The sequence below is a fragment of the Cyprinus carpio genome, chromosome B5 (assembly GCF_018340385.1).
Source record: "Cyprinus carpio isolate SPL01 chromosome B5, ASM1834038v1, whole genome shotgun sequence".
NCBI classification, from domain to species: domain Eukaryota; kingdom Metazoa; phylum Chordata; class Actinopteri; order Cypriniformes; family Cyprinidae; genus Cyprinus; species Cyprinus carpio.
Genome location: NC_056601.1, coordinates 12,132,573 through 12,157,881, shown reverse-complemented (window position 1 = coordinate 12,157,881; position 25,309 = coordinate 12,132,573). Strand labels below are relative to the sequence as shown.

The 25,309-nt window shown below is 39.1% G+C and overlaps 1 protein-coding gene across 6 annotated transcripts in view; it reads right to left on the bottom strand.

Moving 5' to 3' along the window:
- LOC109088715 (spectrin beta chain, non-erythrocytic 1-like) overlaps nucleotides 1–25,309 on the bottom strand; it is a 75,774-nt gene that overhangs the window by 10,487 nt on the left and 39,978 nt on the right. For all 6 annotated transcript variants that reach the window (XM_042724357.1, XM_042724356.1, XM_042724360.1 and 3 more), the window contains 23 exons: nucleotides 12,527–12,678; nucleotides 12,051–12,224; nucleotides 10,294–10,385; nucleotides 10,109–10,189; nucleotides 9,115–9,230; nucleotides 8,785–8,897; nucleotides 8,468–8,655; nucleotides 7,529–7,646; nucleotides 7,267–7,425; nucleotides 6,882–7,184; nucleotides 6,221–6,374; nucleotides 5,742–6,136; nucleotides 5,551–5,655; nucleotides 5,269–5,427; nucleotides 4,168–4,379; nucleotides 3,937–4,074; nucleotides 3,575–3,794; nucleotides 3,125–3,478; nucleotides 2,423–2,605; nucleotides 2,041–2,243; nucleotides 1,281–1,371; nucleotides 919–1,065; nucleotides 312–575 (listed from right to left, as the gene is read on the bottom strand). In XM_042724357.1, the coding sequence (XP_042580291.1) occupies nucleotides 312–575; nucleotides 919–1,065; nucleotides 1,281–1,371; nucleotides 2,041–2,243; nucleotides 2,423–2,605; nucleotides 3,125–3,478; nucleotides 3,575–3,794; nucleotides 3,937–4,074; nucleotides 4,168–4,379; nucleotides 5,269–5,427; nucleotides 5,551–5,655; nucleotides 5,742–6,136; nucleotides 6,221–6,374; nucleotides 6,882–7,184; nucleotides 7,267–7,425; nucleotides 7,529–7,646; nucleotides 8,468–8,655; nucleotides 8,785–8,897; nucleotides 9,115–9,230; nucleotides 10,109–10,189; nucleotides 10,294–10,385; nucleotides 12,051–12,224; nucleotides 12,527–12,678 (4,121 nt within the window). The remainder of the gene's footprint in view (nucleotides 1–311; nucleotides 576–918; nucleotides 1,066–1,280; nucleotides 1,372–2,040; nucleotides 2,244–2,422; nucleotides 2,606–3,124; nucleotides 3,479–3,574; nucleotides 3,795–3,936; nucleotides 4,075–4,167; nucleotides 4,380–5,268; nucleotides 5,428–5,550; nucleotides 5,656–5,741; nucleotides 6,137–6,220; nucleotides 6,375–6,881; nucleotides 7,185–7,266; nucleotides 7,426–7,528; nucleotides 7,647–8,467; nucleotides 8,656–8,784; nucleotides 8,898–9,114; nucleotides 9,231–10,108; nucleotides 10,190–10,293; nucleotides 10,386–12,050; nucleotides 12,225–12,526; nucleotides 12,679–25,309) is intronic.

Sequence of the window (25,309 nt, the reverse complement as noted above, 5' to 3'; positions counted from 1 at the left end):
TAGGATTAAAACTTGTCTGCTTACACCAGTGGTCTCGAACTCAATTCCTGGAGGGCCACAACTCAGATTTTAGCTCCAACCAGCTCCAACTTACATCTGCTTGGAAGTTTCTAGTAATCTAGATTAGCTGGATCAGGTGTGTTTGATCAGGGTTGGAGCAAAACTGTGCAGAGCTGTGGCCCTCCAGGAATTGAGTTTGAGAACACTGGCTTACACAGAATAAAAATTTCACATTTTGTCCTGCGACTTTCACACTAAAGTAATCTGTGAATATCTCGAGTAGCAATCTTTCTATTTGGCTTTGGATTTACCTGGTGTTTCTTGAGCAAGATGTTGACACTGGTGAGATCTTTTCCGAAGTCATCGCTTTGGAGTTGAGAGGAGATGTTCTGGAGCCAGGAGTCCAATGCTGAGCAGCTTTGCGTGAAAAGTTCAGCTCGGTTAGCATCAAACAGACACTGAGCTTTGGCTTGAGTGGTGCTCTCAAGCTCCTCCCACTGCTTCTGCAGGCTGCTCATAGTCTCTGATACCGTCTGCTCCAGCTCAGGCTTCTCCTTTACTAACACCTGACCCTCCTACGAGAACAAGAAAAAGAGGGAAAGTCACTGTAGTAGTTTTGATTTATGCTGTCCTGCTTACGAGTTCACATGTCTTGTTTTTTGTTCAGTTAGTATGGCACTGATTAAGCTATGAATCCTAAATATTTACACATATTCCAGGAATCCCACAATTTTTGACCACTGAATTTCCATGGCATTTCCAGACTTTCCACAAAAAGAGAAATTTCTTGTAAATTAAATATATTGAGCATTTCCATGACTTTTCCACAATTTTTTTTTTTAATTTTCACAATTTCAAAACTTGTATTGGTATATCAGACATCCAAAATCACTGGAAGAGATGTGCGTGGGAATATACCTTGTCAATCTTGTCCAGCCAGTCTTTATTGGAGGCTAGCTCAGCCATGAACGCCTGGTGCTTCTGCCACTTGCTGTGGAGGTTTCTAGCCTCATCATAGGACATGTCCTGAGCTGTCAACATTTTCTCATTTATCCACAAAGTCAGCTAAAGAGACGGGAACGTAAAAAGAAGAATTATTAAATCACACAAAAGCCTGAATGTATAATCACTGGCTTCATCCTGTAGGCGGTGCTGTGGTTTACTAGTATCATTTATATGAGAGAGCATCATCTTTTATAATAACAGTCAGATGGACTTTGTCTCATAATGCAGTCAGTATAATGGATATATGTAGTCTTGTTTGCTCTTTACTTTATTACCTCTTGTCCATCCTGTAGGAAGTGTTGCAGCTCTCTGTTGTCCTTCAGTTTAGCCAGCAGCTCATTGGCAGCTTGTTTGTTCTTCTGGTGCCTGAAGGATATCAAAACAGAACATGAGATGAAAAACATGATTTTATCTGTAATGGATTTAATAGGTTTGCTGCCAGCACATCATCAGTGTAGATCATTGCCAGGATAGTGATGAATACTTCCAATATAGTGCAGCTTCTTACTTGCCATTTTGAAATGACTGAGTGTAGTATATTCACCACCGTTCAGAAGTTTGTAGTTGGTAAGATTGTTTTTTAAAATGTTTATGTGCTCAACCAAGGCTGCATTTATTCATAAATACAGCAAAAACAGTAATATTGTGAAATATTACAATTTTAAAAATTATTTTCTATTTTCTATCATATATTTTAAAATGTAATGTATTACTATGATAGCAAGCTGATTTTTCAGCCATTACTCCAGTCTGGTGTCACATAATCCTTCAGAAATCATAATATGCTGATTCAGTGACTGAGAAAGATTTCTTCTAATCAATGTTGAAAACAGTTGTCCTGATTGATATTTTTGTAGAAAATTTCTTTTTAAAAGAATCTTACTGATACCAAAATTTATTTAAATATATATATATATATATATCAATTTTCTGCCAAAACTACTAAATAAATAAAAAATATTCATAACTTGGTGTTTTTTAACATACAGTCCAAGTCTACTTCTAAGCATTTTCATTTGTTTTGTTCTCGCTCACCTCTCCTGAATGGAGTCTGTCTTCTCTTCGATCTTGTCTGCATAGGTGTTGCCATCTGAAATTAGTCTCCGTCCAGACTCAACCACGCTGTTGATCTTTTCTTCATTGGCCTCCATGGTGGTGAGGAAGTCTTCATGTTTCTTGATGGACTCCACAGCCCCTTGAAGGCTGGAGGGCATCTCTGTGTGTGACAGAACATACTCCTGCAGGCAAAGAGAAAGGCAACTGTTATTATTCAGAGTCATTATTTGCAGCTTATTCAACTGAAATGGAGCCCTTGCCCAAAAGGCAGAAAGATATGGAATGTTATAATATAATACTACATTTAGAATTTAGTTGTATAGTAACAAAGTAAAACACAAGCAGTATCGCAATCACACACCTGGCTATTGAGGAAGCCCTCTGCTTGTTTTGCATCTCGTAGCAAGGTTTGGAAATCAAAGGCCTGAGCGAGGACACAGTGGCGGCTCTCCCACATTCTCCTCAGCTCATGCCAGCCAGTGTCCAATGCTTGCAGCCGCTGAGCTAGGAACATGTGCTGGGCATCTGTCTGTCCCTGAGTCACCTAAACACACAAAGCCAATTCAGAGATCATTCAAATTCCTTATCTTTACAACAATTATTCTGAGGTATTTGTCAAATTTCAATAACATATACATACTTTCATTCAGCAAGGATGTATTAAAATGACAGTAATAATTTTTATGACATTAAAAAAGATTTCTATTTCAAATAAAGTTTGAACTTTAAAAAAAAATGTATCAGGGTTTCCTTTCTACAAAAATATTAAGCTGCACAACTGTTTTCAAGTCAAGCAAATAGCATATTAGAATGATTTCTAAAGGAACATGTAACTTTGAAAATCTATAATGGCTGCTGAAAATCACAAAAAAATATACTACATTTTTAAAAACAGAAAACAGTCATTTTAAATTGTAATATTTCAGAATATTACTGTTTTTACTGTATCAAATAAATGCAGCCTTGGTGAGCATAAAATATTTTTTTTCATATTACCAACCATAAACTTTTGAACAGTAGGAGTAATGAGATTTTGAGTAACTTCAAGTTTACACTAACTGACCTCAGCTCCAGTAGCTCTCATCTTCTCATAATCTTCCCTGTAATTATCTACTTCATTCTTTATGGCCTCATGCTGAGCCAGCAGACGCTCTGCTTCCGCCAAAGATGTAGGTGTGTCCTCGGATGCCACGGTGGTCTGTGTACGAGACAGCCAGGCCTGGAAGTCATCAAGATCTCTAAGGAAGCCCTGAAGCTTAGAGGCTTCGCCCAATGACTCCTCGCGCCGTTTCATGGTGGCTCGAAGCTCCTCCCACACCTCCTGGATTTCAGCTAGTCGACCCTTGATCTCCTCCTCCTGCTCAGGGTGCTCAGATGCCAACTTCTCGGCCTCAGAACGCAGGTCATCCAGCTTACCCTGTGGAGAAGAAAGTATAAGACAATGAGCAAGAGAAAGGCCAAAGCTACAGTGACTTTACGGCTGTATTAGACGTAATGATGCCTTTCTTTTTACCTGTATAGCCTCCAGGTCTCTCTCCATGCCAGTGAGCTTACGCTGCAGGGCCATGACCCCAGCCAGGTCATTTCCAAGGCTCTGCGTGGACTCGATGACCTTGGTCTTCTCCTTCATCCAGCTCTTTATCTCATTACACTCTAGATGATAGTTCTGGATATTCAGTGCTGATTCCAGAGCTTGTTTGCGCTGGTTGGCCAGACTCTGGAAATCAGACCACCTGCAGAGGAGGATAAGGAAGGAGATACATTTCTGTGTGAATCTGATTATTTAACTTTATGAACCTTAGTTTGTGTTGAGTTGGGTCTTGTGTTGTGGTTTTGTCATGTGCGATGATCTGCTCTTTGTGCTGGTGACTGTACCTCTTATTGAGTTGGTCCTGTGTCTGGTCAATCTGCTCTTTGTTGCGGTTGTCTGATCCAAGAAGCTGTTGAGCCACTTGATTGACATCAGAAATGCGAGCACCCAGTGTGTTCATCTCTGGCTCCAGAGTTTCAAACCTGAAGTCGAAACAAAAACCATATCACACCATATTACACCAAAATATGCCATATCATTGAGCTTCATGCAGGCATCAATCTATCTGTTCTCACCTCTGCTGGACCACCTCCAGATCCTCTAGTTTGGTGGGAATCTCCATGTTGTGCAGCCACAGTTCTTTTTCTCCAACCCACAGCTGGCAGGCACTAGCTTCACTAAACATACGATACAACGCAAGCGCTCCATCTAAGGCCTGTCGCCATGACGACGACAGCCCCTCTAACTCTTCATATTGCTGCTCTATCGCTGGGAGACGGCCCTCCACCTGGTAAAGAACGAGAGTGATACATATTATGAGTAACATACATTACCATTCAAAAGTGTGGGAAAAGAAAGATTTTGAAACATTTTTAAACCAAAAAAAAAAAAAAATCTTACTGATCCCAAACATTCAAACAGTAGTGTCCACTGATTCAAATTCAAATATATAAATAGCATTTAATATTGCTTATTAATTTGTAGTTAAAGTGCCCCTTTTATGCCATTTCCAATATTGCCTTTCATGCAGTGTGTAATGTAGCTGTATGTGAATGTAAACGATCTGCAAAGTTGTTAAGCTGAAAGTGCACAATAAATAAAGTTATTGTTCTATGCCTATGTTCTACGTTGGCTGGCCGCAAGCAACTTGACCCCACCCACAAACCCATCATTCTACTGACGACTGCTTCTCTAATCTCAGGGAGTTCAACGTGGGATTCACAAAACGCTTGCTGTTGAAAGATGGATCAGTATCCTGTTTATTTGGACCAGCTGCTCCACTGAATCACAACCTGCAAGTATGATAAATAATAGAGGTTTCTATTTTCTAAAGAGCGTTCAAATTACAGAACTATTGAAATAGGTGTATCGTTTCTCACACGCGCTGTATGCCGTAGACCAATCACAACAGACTAGGCCATCTGACCAATCAGAGCAGAGCAGGCTCACAGAAAGGAGGGGTTTAGAGAGACTAAATCTTTGAACTGCTTCGAACAAATCGTTTGAGAATTGCTGGAAAATTAGGTCATATTAAGTGCATATTGTGAGAAAACGAAAGCGTATTTTGACCTTGCATGCATGTAATCCTATTGTAGGAGACTCCCAAAATTGGCATAATAGGGGCACTTTAATACTAAGTTAATGCTTAGTTAATTTCTATTGTGTGTTTTGTGTACCTGTGGAGAATGTGCATATGCTTCAGGCAGTGTTGAGGCCTGTTCATGTAGTGAGTCGATGAGTGATCGGTGACTTTGAATTTCCTCCTCCACCTCTCTCTGCTTTCTGGCCAAAGTCTGTGTGGAAAACTCATCATGGCCAACTTCTTGACTAGACACCTGCAAACAAAACACAGAATAACAGTCAATCTGGCGACCGAACTCAGCAACACAGCTACACCATGATAAATTCTTCTGAAATATAGCTGGACAAACACTCAGTTAAACATATGTTTATTTTACCTGTCTTAGTGTTTCCAGTATCCAGGCCTCCATGTCGTTGGCATCTGTCTGGAACTGATGGAGAGCTACAGACTCTTTCAGTCCCTGCTCACGCAACTGTGAGGCCTGTAGAAAAAGAAAGTGCGAAATGTGGTATAATGCTGTGATTCTGTGAAAAGAGACCCATTCTACTTTAAAGTTTGATCCTTTACCTCCTCCATGTGCGACCACTGTGCGCTCACGTCCTTGATTCGCTCTGCCACCTCAGGTGCTCCAAAGTGGCCTTCCTTCACCAGGGCCTCTCCACCAGCAATGCTGTTCCCTAGAGGGCCATACCGGGCTGCCATCTCATCCCTGAAGGCCTCATGTTTAGACAGAAGGTGAAGAGCAGAGCTTAAGTCCTTTCCGTAGTCTCCTCCGGACAGGATCTGCTCCTGCTCTCGAATCCAGGCGGCCTCCTCTCCCAGTTCCCACAGGAACTGCCACAGCCTTCGCGAGTCATCCAGTCGAGCTCGTCGATCCGCTGCCAGCTGCCCAAGATCTCCGTACGTTCGGCCCAGAAGATCCACCTTCTCTTCAACCAGAGAGGGGTCACATGGCTTATAACCTAAAAAGAGAGGAGTACAAATTGTGTTTTAATTTTGAGCTTACAACAACCACATGTTTGTTTAAGTACAGGGAATATCCTCACTCTGTTCATTTGAAGTAAATCTCTTCGCAGCAGCCTGCACGGCTTTGACTCGCTCAGCCTGTGCGGCTATATCAGCTTCCACAAGTGTGTGTTTCTGCAGCAAGTCCTCCACATCATGAAGGTGTTTTCCATTGTCCTGAGATTGCAGGCGACTCTAAACACACAAACAAAAACACACATAATTAGCTGTGGAAGCAAAAAAAAGGACAGATCTATAAGAAATTACAAACATTACAACATAGAGAGAGCTGCAAGCGAGGGCTAGCAGATAAGTAGAAAAAGTTCAAGAATTATAAAAGAAAATAATAATTATAATTTTTTTTCTTTTTCTTTTTACACATGACACAAAAGAGGATAATAATAAGAAGGAATGATCAAAATTTACATTACAGTTCCATTCTGTTCTAAACAATCATGAGGTCAGATATCATGAGGTTATACAAAATTATTTTATTCTACCGTAAGATTAAAAGAAAGATTTTATAAATAATCATTATATTTTATAAAAATTTATTTTTCACAGTTTAAATGGGTAGCTTTCTTTATATTTAAAGAATGAGGTCTCACACAAGAGAATCATCATATTTTGGGGCCCATCAAATGAAAAACACATTATTTTGTAGCAGTGGAAAATAAAATGTTGGTCTGAATATGTCAGTACCTCCATGTCTTCCATCCAGTCCATGATGTAGCTCATCTCCTGTAGGAGGCGCTGCAGGTCTCTGTGTGCAAACAGCCTCTCTCTCCGTGCTGCAAGTAGTTCCTTCAGATACTCCCACAGTCTGAGGACGTTATCCCTCCGTGCCAGTATGCGCCGCACTTCATGATATCCCTCCGCCTCCAGTTCTCGAGCAACAGCTTCTACAGCTGCTACACGCTCACCATACGCCTGAATGTCTGTCTCGATGGCCTCATGTTTGCGAGTAGCTGCTTCCACAGCACCCAGGTCAACACCAAAACTGTCCTAAAGGTCGCAACAAATTCTTATGTTACTCATCACTTCACATTAAACCATAAATATTTTTGCCAGTGTTAATCTATGTCACCTGTGAGACCAGCCGCTGGTTTTCACTGAGCCAGGTTTCTCTCATGGCTGCTTTGCGGTCAAAACGTGCGGCCAACATCTCCAGCTTCTCCTGACGAATCAGCTCATTTCTCAGTGCCAACTCCCTCTCGTGTTCCGCTTTCTCCAGCCTCTCCCATGCCTTTCCAGACAAGCAGCAAACACAGCTGGCTATGAGCATCACTCAAAACTCAAGTTATGTTTGTGTAGTTTTGCGTGTAGAGGAGTATTTGATGTGTATATACCTTGTTGATGTCAGAGATGAGTTTTCCCTCTCGTGGCATGTAGACTTTCTGATTGTTTGCTCTCATTTTACTTTGAATGGTGAAGAGCAAAACCTCCAAATTTCCCTTTTCGGTGAATCTGGAAAAAACGTACAGGATTAAAGCGACGTGTCTAGAATGACTTCTGGACATCAAATGTTTGAAGTCAACATAAAAATCCTGTTTGCAGCCAATTATTACTTCTGTAATGTGAATCCTGTAAACCTGATTTTATCCATCGGGAATTAAATGCTTAAACAATGCCAACACTAGCTATTATTAAACATTATCTAACAATGCAAACAATTATTGTCTTACTCTGTATTTTTTAAATTGTTTTCCAACAGAAATTTCTAAGCATTCTTAAATCAAGACATATTTACTTCAGAAATAAAATAAACACATATATATAAAAATATATATATGAAACACACACACACACACACACACACACACACACACACACACACACACACATATATATATATATATATATATATCTCCACCAACCATGCAGTGGTTTAAACGTTAAAGGCTTAATTCAAAGAGAAACTAAGATTTTATTTTATTTTTCTTACCAGACTGGAAGATTTTTTTTGTAAGCAGAAACTCAATTTTGAGTAATCACCTTAATATTTTGAGTAATAGCTTATGCCATTTTGATTCTCAGGTTTCAATTTTTTTTTATTTTAGAATGTTTAGATATTTGTACTACACAACAAGACAAATATACCAAGTTCGAAAAATTTTTTGCAGTGAATGCACAGGTGATGTCAGCAGAAAAGAGAAGTCATTTTAGAGTAAGAGCAGGTTACATTTTAACTTATCAGTAAGGCCAGGAACGTGCATTAAAAAGTAAACAGGATCAAACTTGACTTTATGTTGGCTTTACATCACTCTTTTACAGTATATTTTACTCACTTGGGTGGTTTCTCCACGGTGCGGTATGTATTGAAGGCCTGTAGCTGGTTCTGAACCCCATTGAGCGAGTTAGCGAGCTGACGGTCATTAAGGGTAACGATGGTTTGTTCAATCCACTGCAGCAGCTCTGAGGCCAGAGTCTCATATTTCTCTATCAGCTGATCTGCTTCGATAGCATAGTCCAGCACCTATAGAAACAAATACACCCCTATTCACTTCACAGAATAATAACCCACACTTACAGAAATAGAAACGCTTCAGGAAATGGCTATGTAAACATAAGGGTAGACTGTAATTCTCTCTCGCTCTCCATGTACCTTGCCGATTCTCTTGCCCTCTACGGCGAGCGCCTTCATCTTACTGAAGTAATGGTAGTATGTGGCCACATATGTGATGATGGACTTCTCATCAGGCTGATCAACATTCACATCTAAAGAACAACAGATAAGACAAATACATCAGCTAGTTAATAATAAATAATAAGTTCATTATTTTCATTTGGCAAATCTAGTCTTTCTGGACACTGAAAGGTTCTGTGTTTATCAGAGTGTACTGTTTTTATAGAGTGCTTGACGGTAGCGCTGTCTTTATTGTCTGGTTAAAAATTATGCATATATTTGCTATTTATGCCCATATATTTATCTCACCCTCTGGATCCAGTAGCTTGGTAAGACCCAGCTCCTTCTCTGCCACATTAAAGGCATTCTGCAGGTTATAGTGGGCATTAGAGCGCTTAAGATTATCAAAGTCAATCAAGTCTGGCCTAAAAATGAGAAAGAGAGGAAGAAGAAATCAACAATAAAGTTATTTTGGGTTGGTAAAACTCCAAGAGGACATTTCAATTTGAAAAATTCTGCAATACACTTTTCCAGCAAAAGAGGGAAGCACTCCAACACTGCAAAGAGAAAGTGAAGGATTTTTCTCTCCTTATTTAGGTCAACTAAATTCAACTTTTTTTCTGTTCCTCTGCATGAAAAAACTGCAGAAAGAACAAAGCTGCTGGGCCACAGTTGAGAGGAAAAGAGCAAAAATGAGGAGCTGGTGGGACTGTTGAGGATGAGAGGAGCAGACAATCCTAATGGGTCCAATTAATTTATAATGCAATGATTTCTTAGGAAGAAAAAATAGGAAATATACAAATCGTACAATACTGTACAATATACAGTCAATACAGTTGAGACCAAGAACATGCTTCTAATTTTTTTTTTTACGTAATGAATGCATTACAATAAATTAAGAATGAAATTAAACTGAAATTAGAAGCATAAAAAAGAAAAAAACTGAATTAAAAAAAAGAAAAAGAGTTTTATGTAAATTTATATTTTATGTTGTCCAAAAAACTACAGACATAGGATTTTACACAATTTACAAGTCTCGCAAATTTAGAGTGATTCTTTCGACTTCGTATTTATATGCACTTTCGGAGAACAAAGTTAAAATTCAAGAAATGCTGCTGGTGGTTGAAGCCCCTGCAGGCCTCTCTGTATGTGTGGGAACATGCTGAAGAATGAAGGGGCGTAGAGTGTGTGAGCACATGCTACCATGTGGAAATCCTAGTCATACCAAAGCTTATCATGTGTTTGAGAACAAAGGCCTTGTATTTGTATGTCAGTGTGTGTGTTTGTGAGCTCAGATCGATACCTGTGTTTGTGCACTATGGCATTGAATGCTAGACCATCTCTCCAGCTGGTGGTAAAGTTGTGGACATTGACATTTGGGTATCTGAGAGGAGAGTAGCATTCATTAGTACAGGAGCAGAACTAGTGTATTTAATGAAGCATCATTCATGCACTCATTCAATTCATTTCTTTCTCTTTTACTCTTACCCTGCAGTCTTCATCTGACACCACAGCAGCAGAGCATCTTTGGCTGATTTCTTCTCCTTGTTGTCCTCTGTCTCAACGCTAATGTCTTGGATCTGTTCATACAAGTGAGATGTAATACATGTCACTGTATAAACTGCATTTCTTTTGCATGTAGTTTAGATTCTAAGTTTGGAGGATTGGATATTTTTTAACATTTCTTACTAGACACCCATCAACATAGATGCTCTCTTTGTTTATGTTCTATAAGCTGTTTAGTCCAGTTTTGTAGACACTATTGAGAATTTAACAAACAATGTAACCACTACCTGAATTTCTGGCAGTAAATTGATTTGTAGAATTTATATTTTTATATATAGAATTTATATTTTAATATATTTTTATAGGAGTTGTCAAATAACCAAACACTGTGTGTACTATACATGATTCAGCACTCAGGAAAGCAGTGACAGCTTTATTTAGCTTTGATGTGTTCATGGCCTTTAAGTGATTTAATACAAACAAACCATATAAACCGATGAAATGTTTTACTGGTCTTTTATACAACACCATTCCAAAGTTTTGGGGTTGGCAATATTTTTTAAATATTTTTAAAAGAAGCATTTTATGCGCAACAAAGCTGCATTTATTTAATTACACACTCAGTAAAAACAATAATAGTGTGAATGAAATATTCTCATTTTAAATTCTAATTTTATATATTTTATTCCTGTAATGGCAAAGTAACATTTTTAAAGTTGTCTTCTGTTTCATGATCCTTCAGAAATCATTTTATTATGTTGATTTGATGCTCAAAAACACCTATTTCTCACCTTAAATGTGAAGGTTGCACAAATACTAATTTGTATAAACAATAAATAATTAATACATAAAATAAACCATAAGTATATAAAATAATACTCCAAATTCTTAAGCTTTCGTACCCTCATGCTAACAGTGTGCAGCTCTAAAATCTATAGATCTATATTGCTATATCACAGCCAAACAGAACTCTTGCTGAGAGATATCTTAAACCAGACTGAAATATCGACAAACAAGCACACTAACGCAGAACATAACACTCCCAAGCTTCACTAAGTCCGTTATTAAAGTCATCTTGATCCATTTCAGACTATATCCCTATCATAATTCATAATCTGCTGGTATTCATTCAGCAAAGAATGAAAAGTAAACAGTTCTTCTGTAATTATGTCATTGCAGCAATATAATAAATCACAAATCAGCAACATCTTCACAAACTAATCAGAAGCAGTGATGAAACGCAGTGAGCAGTCTGGATCACCGTGCTTTGATAATTAGTATGTTTCAATTGAAGGAATTTTGAGTTGATTAAAAAAAATATACAGGCCAATCAAAAGGGCAACGAATCGGCAGACAAAAATATGCTAATTATACTTCATTGTGAATAGATGACAGACTGATATAGCCAAGGACAAACAAAGGGAACAGAACGTGGTTAATAAAAGACAAACGATCACAATAATGACAGACAATCACACAATCTGCCTAAAACCTTTTTTTGGGCTCAACATGTATGTCTATAAATCAAACTCCAAAGTCAGGATTATATTTAATATTGTGGGCTGCACTACACAACTACAACCAGTGCACCAAAACATTGGCATGAACACTGATTTATTTAAAAACAGGTGTTGCCATTTCTTCAGTAACAAGTGAAAGAGGCTATTTCTCTTGTTTAAAGACTCCACCTGTCTGTTTCTCTATCTCTCACACTTCTAGTCAAAGCCACACTCTCCTACCTGGAAGCGGAGGATTATGGTCCAAATGAGTCCAAGTGTGAGGCGGTGGTTTCCATCCACAATATCATGAGAACCCATATTCTCCAGATGAACCTTTTGTTCCTTCAGGAACTGCAGGGCCTTGTCAACATTCTCCAGACAGTGGATGCGCATACGGCCCTTGGTGGGCTTTGGCTAAATAAGAGAATGAGAAGTAAAACAAATTTAATAAATTAAAGTGTAGTGATTATCACAGCAACCCAGCATTAAATTTATAGAAGGCCAGAGGATCAAGACAATAGAAAACAGGTTTATTAGAGATTGATGCATTGATGGATGGATGGAAAAATGAATGGATGCATGCATGAATAGATGGATGGATGTATGGATTTATAAATGGATTCAGAGAGGGATGGATGGATGCACAGATGGATGAATGGATACATAGATGGATATAAAGAACGATGGATGGATGGATGGATGGAGGGATTGCTGACCAGTTGTTCCCCAGAGAGGACCTCCAGCAGTCGGATAAGCATACGTCCATCACGGAGGTCAGTGTAGAGGTCACCAATCCTGCAGGTCACACGGCCCAGGTGAGAGTTCACCCATTTTGTGAAGGTCTTCTTCTGCACTGCTTCTCTCTCATCTGGAAGAAAAAAGTAAAAGTAGTTTTAAAGGTCAGACACCACAAATCAGTAACATTCACCTATGGTTCACTGAAGCCCAAGCACAAACACCAATTTGAACAAGAATCAGCATTCATAAACCACAAAAGCCTGTGAATGCATATCAAAAATGATCTAAAAATACACATCATGTAAAAAACATGAGGTCTCTAAAAACAAGACTCCATAAATTTTCCTGCTACACACCGTGTCAGGACCTGAATTTTACAACTCTGCATAAAATGAACATTCATGAAGGACATGCAGTGACCAAAGACTGACTGTAACTCTAAACTCTATTAAAGCAACTCAATTACTGCAGTGCACTGACAGCTTGACTGATGGCTGCCAACATTAATCAGCACAGACCTCACTCACAGCCAGCCAATTACATGACGGAACGGGCGGGACTCCCCAGCACAAAGCACTGTGAGATGTTACAAAGCATACTATTTAAAAAAAAAAAAAAAAAAAATGTGTATCCACTCATAAGATTGATCAATGAATGATGAAGACAGACAGATAGAAAAAGACCAAGACGGGGAGGAAAAGAACAGGAACGCTTGATATGACTGCAGATAGATGAGTGTCTACTGAGTAAAGAAGAGTGCAGTATTAGCATCGCAAGAACTCATGTGAAAGCATATGGGGCTGGTCTGTAAGAGGCTCAACCCACTGCTGTCACCTGCAGAATGACCTTTACTGAGGAAGAGCAAGCTGTTTATCACAAACACTACTACATGCTACCCCTCACTACCACCTATATTCAGAAAGACTGAGTGAGAGCTGCGGCACTAACACGACAAGATAATTTCTATAACAAGTTTAAATGAAGCATGCTAATTTAATTGCTGATAAGAAAAATGTCATGAGCACAAAACACCTCAGTCATTAAACAAACACGCGCCTCGTAAATGCTGAAAACAAGCACACAAAATAACGCACAATAGCAGCGAGAGGCAACACAAGGTCAGCCTCAGAGCCATCTGGTCACAGATCTTCTCTCACGCACAAGCCCACACACAAGGTCTTCCATTAGGGCTGAGCTTGTTATTTCACAGGGAATTGGATCAAACAGTACCAAACAGAAACACCTGTACATCTACGACTGAAAACCTCAGAGTAATTGACTTTCACACTGCTAAAAAACTAGTTAAAAAGCAAAAGGATCTGAAAAGTGTGTTTGTGTGTGTCTGCAGAGGCCTGATCCTGGTGAGACAGTGGTCAGATGCAAATGGGTGAATCTCACAAGATCATCCAGGTCACAAATTATTTTTAGAAATTAGTTTTGTAAATAAATATTAATTAAATCAACATAGATTTTAGGGTTGGGTGATGTCTTCAAATTTGGCATCGGAGGTATTGGGGGAGGTGTGCCCGAAGCATGAATCCTTATAAGGGAAAACAACTAACGATTCCTAACAACGTGTCTACACTGGATGTGAGTGGCATGGCACCACAAAATACTATAGAACCACTGATCTATAATAGAGATTCATTATGTATAGATCAGTCAATAGAACTCATTATAATCAGTGATGCTGTCTACACTGGACAACTTTCGCGTCCGGTGTAGACACTGTGTAAGGAGAGATGACTGAGGATGATGGCGAATGATTTGCAGATCCTCAGTACCACTGACAAATATATAATCTTGTAAAATGTGTAGTAAGTACAGCCGCCCCATAGTATAAACAGAGCATGTGCGATCGCGAATCTCGAAAGTGATAGTGAAACTAAAAAGCGATCGTGCATTCAAAAAGGGGCAAGGGGCATCATGATGAAGGCGCAATATCGTTTTGTCTATCAGCCATCGGCGATGGACTTTGGCATCGTCTTTCAGCCCAACCCTAATAGATTTCTTGACAAAACTACAATATCATATATATTTTTAATAAAATTATGCAACAAATAAAATTATACTTTGATATAGATAAGCGGGACCAGACAGCAAAAGAAAAGCAGGCAAAAAGTTCATATAAACACCTTTGAGACCGTTCACACCCAGATGGATTGACAAATAGGTTAAGAGGAAGTTGAGAGTGTAATCTTGCTTTAATCTGGCCCAGTGATTCTCAACTGGTGATTTGGGAGATAAACAAGCTATGAGTACAAAACCATATAGTGGCCATCATTGACATGCTGTGTGACATTCCCTCATCCTCATCAACCATGAACAAAACTATGCAACGTCAACCCAAACTACATTACACATGTTACATCCGGTACTTAGCCCAGCTGTGTGTGCGCCGTTGTGTATATGTATATGTAGCTTGTGTTAAAGCATTTTGTTAATAATAATGATAATATACATACATACATACAATTCCAGAGTCATAATATGAATAGTGGTTCATTTTATATGGACATTAAATACATACCCAAGTTTTTATTAATAAAGAGTTTGAAACTAAGCAGCTTTGTCATCATAATTACGGTATTAATACATATTATTAGGCTATATTTGGTGCGTTATTTGTTGCATGTGAAAAATGTTAAAAATCTGTTATTTTGATGGGTTTTCCAAATCCAGACAGAGTACAGGGTAAATTCAATTATATTAGTTGCTTTACATGAGGCTATAGTAATTTTGATTTACAGTCAAAAGAATTTAGAATAGAAAACAGGGCTTGGTTCTTTTGCTTCCACTGATATGATCACACTCTCACTCGCCTACAAATTCGTTCAGGGAAATGCAACACACACCAGCTGAGAAAACCTGTTCTGCCTGTCACCGTCACTGAGAGGAGTGACAGTGCTTTCAAGCGCACAAACACTCTTATTTGCACATAATCGCAGAAAATGCTGCGCTTTACTGGTTTGGATGTAGAGACCTGAACTAGCTTGAGCAGGGCTGGAGTAGGGGTGACTTTGATTAGACGTCTGGACAATTTCAACCTCTGGCCAGTTTGTGAAAACATCTCTGCAAAAATAAGCAGTTCATATTGCAGCATATTTTTGAGTTTTTCCTTGTCGGGAATTGCTGGCTGCTCATGAGTAATAAGAAAAACACTATGTACACCTGTGGATATAGTGCACAGTACTGAATAGCGATGTTTTAATTACATATGAAAATCTATTCAAATATGAATGATTTGTGTGATCAAATATTGGAATTCCATTTCAGAATATAACTGTCAGTAGTAACTCACACACACACAAACCAAGGGCATTGTGCTTTAAGAGAATAAATATTTAGCTATTACCAAATAAAAGGAATTTGTGTGTTGACCAAACAGGTCCAGAACTGCAGTGAAGGGTTAGAGTGTGTGTGTGTGTTTTCAGAGTTGTGGTGCTCTGGTACATTAGCCTTGATCTGTTTAGAAATGAGGAGACCTTGAGCATTCCACACCGAGGAGGAGGAGGACACACACACACACACACACACACACACACACACACACACACAAACAAACACACAAACACACACAGACACACACACAGGAAGCAGAAGGGAGTCAGAGGACTCTGACCTGCTTTACAATGCAAATTAGAACAAGAGGGTACAGCAGTCATTTGACCATTAAGATGGACAGTCAATATGAACAGATAATCAGTACATACCTGCTATTCAAATTGGTTCACACACATGCATCTGTCTGTTTCCCCCATTCCACACTAATAGACCTCATAGTTACAGAAAAGGCCAGTGTACACATATGACCTACGTTATACAATGTACAATCTCTGATTTATATTAGGAGGAGGAGGTAATAAGATGTGAACTGACAGTCCAGGGCTGTTCTAAATACATCGCAACCTTCTGGGTGGTTCCTCCAGCCTGTGCTGAAGGTCAGGACCATTTTACTACAACTTTTCCTAGAAGTTTGTCAGTCCACATGGTTTTGAAGAGCCTTTCAGTACAGTCACAGATTTAAGGATCACACGTGACTGATGATCTGTGTCCCCTGTTTGGAGCAGCTCACAGTCATTGATGATCATGATGCATTTCACTTTATGTTTGCTAAAGTCTAGACTGAGATCTTTCATTTTTCTGAGACTTCGAGGGACAGTTGATGTTACTGTGAAATAAGTGGCAATTAATGTTGAAAGGCCTATTTACTCCTGATATACTTGGAAAATATTTCCATATATTTGTATGTAAAACAAGCAAAACATTATTTTAAGGTGTTTTTAGTGTAAATGTTTCTTGTAAATGTCAGCAGCTGATCTTCACTGTTGACTAATCCATCAATTACAGATTAACCTGAAAACACACACACACAAAGCTAAAGCTGCATCATCATGAGCTTTCAGTCAGTAAATGGAGAGAAAAAAAAAGCACAAATGAGATTATTGGCAGACAGGAAACCCATCGTCCAATCAGCAGACTCACTCCACACAAGCTTTGCATATACAGTATGCACCAAGCCTTCAGAATAAACAAACACACAGTCTAGAAAGATGGCGCTTCAAACATCCACAAAGCAAGCTAAAAACAGCCTTGATGTAAAGGTGGTGTATAATGGGGGTGGAACGATAAATCAGTGTGCGAATTTATCACTATATTTCCGGGCCCGCTATACATTATCGATACTCTGGCACCAAGTATCGATATTTTTTTAAACATACAAAAGATCTAAATTCATACCTACACTGTGGCTGTTTACCACTTTGGCTTATCGGAGCCGCAGTACCTCCAGACTTCTTGTGGTGGCACTTCCCAGATTGCGGATGGTCAGATGAACGAAAATTGTACTTCACAGCGAAGAAGAAATACGAGCCTAATGGTAAACCAACAACAAATCAGAGATGCACTGGCGTCTTATGTTTATGGAGATGAGAACTAAAAAACTGCCCCGGAACAGCTATCAGCGTGGATGCAGGCATCGATCACGTTACCATTGCAGAGCACATATTGAGTCTTTGAGTAGCCTAGCCTCTCCGCTCAGATCGCAGGTGGAGTTCCCTCACTATGAGTGAGAGAAAGCAGTGCCGGCGTGTCCAGTTTTATGTCAACAAAAATGGATGCTCTCTCTCTCTTTAGATATTACAAGTGCGCGTTATGCAGTGTGGACAGTGGGCACCGACCGGCAAAAACATAAATCTGCACCTATGGCATGGACGACGAAACAAAACCTTGTCAGGGCCGTAATGCAGCGCAGAAGTGTGCAGTGTGTGTGCTTGCCACGCATATACATTTGAAATAATGAACTTGAGTACGCAAAAGACGCGATGTGAACAACTGTCATGTGTGGAGAGGAAAGGTTGAAAAAACACTCAATTTTGAAATGTACCAGGTTTATATATAAATATATATAGCCTATATAAAGTTGACCAGCAGTTAAATGTGTTGGTTTACACACAAAGAAATGTGTAAGCTTTTAATTAGTCCAACAATAAAAGGATTAATTTACTTAACGTTAAATTTAATTTATAGAACTTTTTTTTCTATCAGTTTGGACTTGAATAAAGAGAGAAAACTTGCACTTAACCTATTTACAGGCATTCTATCTTCATACCAAGATATCATGATGTATCGTTATAGCATTGTCTAGCAATATATCGATTATCGCAGAATCTCAGCATTCATGATATTATCATATCGTGAGCCATGTATTGTGATTCGTATCGTATCGTGACGTACCCTGTGATTCCCACCCCTAGTGTATAAGCATGTAAGTCAATGTGAAAGACATTGTCAGTACACACTCATCATCACCACCACATCTTGACACGTAGCATATTGAAGTGTCCGTTTCTGATCTGAACCACATTAAACAGTTTTTAACCAGATCACAGCACAGTTACACACACACTTAAACCATCACTTCTGTACAGACAAACAGCTCTGTCCTCATTACTCCACTGATGTCACAGGTGCTGATGTCAATCTCAAACCTTTCTAACATAAAAATGTCACATGGGTCTGTGCTTAGATTTTAGAACAAACACAATGAGCTCATGTTCATTAACTTTCATGGCAATATTTCCAGTATAGAGAGAGTTACCATAGAAACATAAAGGTCACTTCAATATGGAAACAAAAGTCTGTGGACATTAACAGCGTCATTTGAAGGCCTTTTGAAGGTTATCAATTATGTACACGAGAGAGAGAGAGAGAGAGAGAGAGAGAGAGAGAGAGAGAGAGAGAGAGAGAGAGAGAGAGAGAGAGAGAGAGAAATTAATAACTGCTGGTGTTCAAACATGATCTCAATATTGAGACACTGCCTTAATAAACGTAGAGGAAACACTGGCATAATGCTAGGAAAATGATGAGAAAACATTAAGTGAATCATTTAACACAGTAAGCATACAAGGTGATAGAAGGTCAAAATTAATTTCATAACACTGCATACACACACAATATTTGGAATAGAGAACTTCCTGTTAAATAATCTACATTCATATAATACACACACACATACATATGTGTTTATTATACACACAACCTTTTGGTTTGTGTCCAAACCCGGGGTGCATGGATCCGATACTCAGGATCAGTATCGGTTCCAATACTGGCATTTTCCAAATCCGATATTGTGCTTATACTATTCTGTGTTATTGTTAAGCCTCACGAAAGCACTAACACATTATAAAGCACCATAAAGTCAAAGTCCAAGTGTTCTGAAGCTGTTCCATAGTTCAGTGTGAGGTACAGATGAATATTTAAGTTCAAGTTCACGTAAACTCTTCTCTCCGCTGCGGCTGTCTGTCATCCTTCATTCAGCATTCAAACTGCATGTCGTGTTTGGTTACAACAGTCAAGACAATGAAACTCTCTCCAAGAGCGCACAATAACTTTTAAAACTGTTAAAAGAAAAGGCTCAATATACTATCGCACAGATTTAATAAACTACGCATCAATATCTCTTCTCTTTGTGCTTTGAACTTCTCTATGCGGAGCTGTGCACCTGTCAGGGTTGGCAGATTTTCATAAGAAAACCCGCCCAATCACTACTGAAAACTAGCCCAATCACGTTACGAGGGGGTCTTCAGTTACAATTCGCATTCCAGGGGATAAATATCATGTTATTGGAGTCGCTTCAACCAGCAGACATGAAAAACAACCCGTGGCAACTGTGTTAAAGTAGCCCAATTCCGCGGGAAAAAAACATAGACTTGGCAACACTGGCGCCTGTGACTATGTTGCATCAAGCACATCATTCTGCACACGGGATGCTCATAAGCACTTTGTGTGCTCCGTACTACACTTCTACACTTACACTAATTCTTATTCTTAAACATTTGTTATTTTTCATTAAAATGTAGTTGTCTATATTTAGTAGATTGTGTTTAACACAAAAGACTGACGATCAGGTCAACACAGAGAAGTATAGAAATTCTTCACTGATTTAAAAAAAAAAAACTACTCTGCTATCGGATCAGATTAAAAAAAAATGATATTGTTGCATCCCTAGTTCAAACTGTATTTTTTAATTCCAAACCATGCTTAGTACCATTTGCATCAAAGCAGCAATCGTTCACCCTCACCCTCATTGGCATAATACATTTGCTTATACTTTGGTTTTGTTTCCAAAGCATCATCACAGGATTTTGTGCCCTAAGCGTGAATCCGTATTCAGAAAACGATTGCTAACAGTTGTCTGTTACATTACAGTACATACAAGTTCACTTACCACATAAACATAAAAAGGAGAGATGTCTGAGGATGATGGCGAATAATTTGCAGATTCTCAGCACCACTGACAAACATCTAATCTTGTAAAATGTGTGGTAACTGGTAAGTACTGCGGCCCCATAGTATAAACAGACTACGTGTGATCACGAATCTTGAAAGTGAAAGTGATACTAAAAAGCAATCGTGCATTCAAAAGCAGTTTCAATGCCAAGCATAATAGCGGCTCCCTGTTGCCCGCAATTTACATACAGTATAGTTACCCAATGATATAACTGCAAGAGAAATGATTAAAACATGTATTTTCCTCCCATTTCATATTTATTCCCTTTAGGGGTTTCGTAGTACACGTCATTTACTTTCCAAACACGGTATTGGGATGCGGTGGATTGCAGGGGGAAAGTGGGGGGAATCACGATGTCAGCTCAACATTGTGATGTCTATCATCCATCGGCGATGGATGATGGCATCATCTATCGGCCCAACCCTACTGCACTACACTGTTCACATTGTATTCTTGTTTTTGCATGCAGCCCAGTGTGTTATGTTATCCTTATTTTATCTCATCACATTCAAATCAGCCTGCCAACTCACAACTTAAGTAAAATATCACTTCTGCTAGTGTTTCCTGTTGCAGGAAACACTGGAAGACACTAAAGTCAGAAAAACCATTTCTGTAATGACAACTCTCGGAAGGATTGGCATTGTAATGTACATGACAAAGTTAGGGTGTATTCACGCCTGTCTTGTTTGGTTCGATTGAATCAAACTCAAGTTCGTTTACCCCCTTGGTGCGGATCTGTTGGGCAGGTGTGAATACAGCAATCGCAACTAGGTTGTGGACCAAACAACCATACCGAGACCCAGCTGAAGAAGTTGTCTCGGTCCGTTTCCAAACAATCTCTGGTACGCTTGAATGGATGAACCAATGAATGGATGACCTTAAGCACACGTGTGGTTTTGTTTACAGTTTCTGGTTCACTTGCAAAAAGGGCAGTGTGAAAGCGAACCACGCCAAACAAAAAACATCAACATTGTATTTGGTCCAGACCAAAACAAGTGAGCTAGCAGACTTTCCTGGTGTGAATACACCCTTAATGTGTTTGGTCTTGGCGGAACAGATCTGCTATGCTGTTGCTGCTACTGCCGAGGCAGATCAAGTACTGAGACTTGCTACTGCCAATACATCCACAACATGCTGCTGTGAACATGTAAGAAATACTGCTGCTGCACATATATATGGAATAACCCCCATATAGCATACATGAATCATCCCGTAGCAGATCTATAGAGGTGGAGCCGGGGAAGGTGGAGGGCTTCTGAAGCATGCTGCAACTGCTACAGCAAGCACTTCATATATTTTAAATGGTGAGCTCATTGGCTACCGATACAAGAAAGAACCAATCAGCTGTGCCATGTGATGATGTCATTATGTCAGATTGAGTTAGACCTACCAGACTGCTCCATCTAGAGTTTCATACAAGAACTTTGTATACATTCTGTGATTGTGTAAGACTCAATATGACAGGTAGTCCCATTACAACAGACATAAATACATGCATCAACTCTCTCTGGCCTAAAGCACAAACTGCAAAACACTGAAATACAGGGAATTTGCACAGAAACCTAACAGTTTAGGTCTTCAGGACATGCTTCTGTATGGGAAGTTTTCTGTCTTGGGGGGTACCTGAGAAAATTTACTAAACTCTCCATGTATTCGTGTGAATCTATAACTGTGAGTGTGTGCAAATTCCACAGTAGGTTGGTCGTGTTGTGACAGAGTTGCTTTCCCGAGGTGATGTTCAGGAGAAATAGAGCATGAGACAGGGCAATAGAGAGAGACAGCACAGGCACATGTCTGATGACATGGAACTCAAAACTTAACAGAAACCTCTGATACTGAATTAGTGTCAAATGTAAACACTGGACAAGTTAACTGCTCTAATCCTCCGCTTGCATTCTTCCTCTTTCATCATCACATGGAAATGTCCTGATATTTTGTTGCTGCTCTACACTTGTGATACTTCTGTCTGGTGATCCAAATCTTGTGGTAACTGACATTTGTTTTGAGCGTGTCTGTGTTCTAGTGATATTAGGTAAGCACAAACTGTTGTGCACCACACTTCTTTAATCAGCTCAGGTATGTCAGAAAGCTGATGCAAGTCTGGAGTTTTTCCGCATCTGCTAGTGCAATGTTGACAGCACACTGACAGGGGTATTAAACTGTGTACACAACATATTTATCTGCAAACACATACATACACATATGCACACTTTTTGGGAAATACAGTCATGTTTTGAGAAAACAACACCAGAGATCTTGCTAGATCACTGTGCAAATAATAACTGGAATGCTTTAGCTCCGATGTCCTAAAGATAAACTCTCAAATATCTGCATGTTTTCATTCTTTTCATATTGTATGTGCGCTGGATGCAACCAGCATTTCACTATTAATATTTTACAGCCATCTACACAAAGTCAAAGCTAAATGTCAACTTGCAGTGTTTACTAATTCTCTCCTATGATCCACACTTGTCAAATGGATGCCTGTGGTAGCAGACTTCTGTTTGTTTGTTTTAGACCAGATTTTCCAGCTTGAGGCTAAACTTACTAAAACAATAATCAATCCTAGGTGATATTCAACAGAAATTAATTGGTATAAAAGTAGTCCATTGGGAACATATATATTTATTTGAAATATATATATATTTTTTTGCAGCAATGTAAAAGCATTTGCTGTCACTTTTTATCAAATTAATGCATCCTTTCTAAATAAAAGTATTACTTTCTTTCAAAGAAGTATATAGACAACATCAGACAATATCTAGAATTTGGAACCAATGAGAAAAGAAGAGACAAACAACATAAAATGAAAATTAGTGGAATTTATAGAACAACACACTGAACTGTACAATAACAGATGTTTAAACCCACTTTAAACTCACATAACTCACTTGCTGAAAGTTAACAAGCAAAACATGTTACACACACACACACACACACACATCTGGTAGCAGTGGTGTAATTGCTGCTGTGTAGCTGCTGTTTGGGCGTGCCATGGGGAGCCTATATTCTACTCTTTCATCTCTCTCTCTCCTGTCATTATTGTTAACCCCTACATCTTCCGGTCTTTTTGCTCACGTTTCTGCCACATTTACATCTCTGATCACTAATCCCTAAAGTAGCGACCTTCGTTGTTGTCACAGTAATGGCCTAAAGCAGAAAAGGGTTGCCCCACCCTTTGTCAATGAAGGAATGTGGGCAATTGAGTCACGTTACAGTTTGACAGCCCATTCCTGAACTAAAAAAAGTTACAGAAACATTTAGTGCGAGCTTGTTTTTGAGCCTAATTACAATGAGTGACGTCTGCTTGTGTGTTTTAAAGTTTTCTGCATGTGTGACACAAACCAGTTTTAAAGGGAAATTGTCACTCAAAATGAAAGTCAAGTCACAATTCTCAGCCTTTTTAACATTTCAAATCCCTAACACTTTCAGTGATAAGGAAAAGTTGGCTTTAGGGATCCATGATATTATCGGAATCAGCTAATAATGGCTTTAAAGTGTCATGAAACCATAAATCACATTTTTTGAAATGTTAACATATATGAATAAGTTGCACATAAGTAAAAACAACTTTAGCACTCATTATGTCTATTATTAAGCTAAAAGTGGTTATTTTTTAATTTTTTGAAGCAATATTGTTCTTCTGGTTCAAAAAGCAAAGTTGAGCCTACGCCACGAAGAGTGACGCATGCGTTAATCTGGAGTGGTTATTGGCTGCCGTGGCTGGAGAGTACACGTCTACGTCACAAGTTTTCTGAGCTTTTTTCAGTAGTATTCATGAGAATGAACTCTTATGATCCAATCACTGCGCTGTATTAAGCATGAGGTCGTCTTACAACGGAGAATTCAAATCTCATGAAAGAGATTTGTACGGTCAGTTCATTTCTGTAAACATGACCTTAACAATATTTAATATGACCTCACGTGGAGCGCACCAGAGACAGTGGTCTCTGCGCTGAACGCCACGATGGGTTTAATAACACTCGCTGTGCAGATCATAGTTCATATCTGGACCGGAGCAAGCATGTTTGAAGTGAAGTGACGTGACATTCAGCCAAGTATGGTGAGCCACACTCAGAATTCGTGCTCCGCATTTAACCCATCCAAAGTGCACACACACAGCAGTGAACACACACATACCGTGAACACACACTCGGAGCAATGGGCAGCCAATTATGCTGCGGCGCCCGGGGAGAAAGTGTGACGTGACATACAGCCAAGTATGGTAACCCTTACTCAGAATTCGTCCTCTGCATTTAACCCATCCAAAGTGCACACACACAGCAGTGAACACACACACACACCATGAACACACACCCGGAGCAGTGGGCAGCCATTTATGTTGTGGCACCCGGGGAGCAGTTGGGGGTTCAGTGCTTTGCTCAAAGGCACCTCAGTCTTGGTATTGCCGGCCTGAGACTTGAACCCAGGGCTAGGGCTAGGAGTCAAACTCTCTAACCACTGGGCCACGACTTCCCCAAGTTTATGTGAACATAGTTCATATTCTCAAGAAGATGTGCTGAGGATTACCTCAGGATTTGAGTTTGGATTTCCTCAGAAAAAAGAATGAAACGCTTTATCAAGCAGAGATCATAAAGTAAGTCTTTTTATATATTAGTTTTTACATAACGTGTACACATTTTACTAGTTAGATTTTTTCCAAACTATAATTCCTGACTAAATGTATAATCAAGTGAAACATTATGAAGTTTCATTCACATCATCTAAATGTTCTACTGTACTACTAGTATCAGTGACCATCAAAATAATGTTCATGATGCAGTTTATCATTTAGTTTATTTAAGAGCACATAAACAATATACACTTTGGAAATGCTAGTTATGTGATGTTCATTTATACATTTCAACATTACACAATACCAGACAATACCAGTTTGCCAAAGCAGTAATATTGTGAAATATTTAATATTTAAAATAACTGCTTTCTATTTGAATATATTTTAAAATGT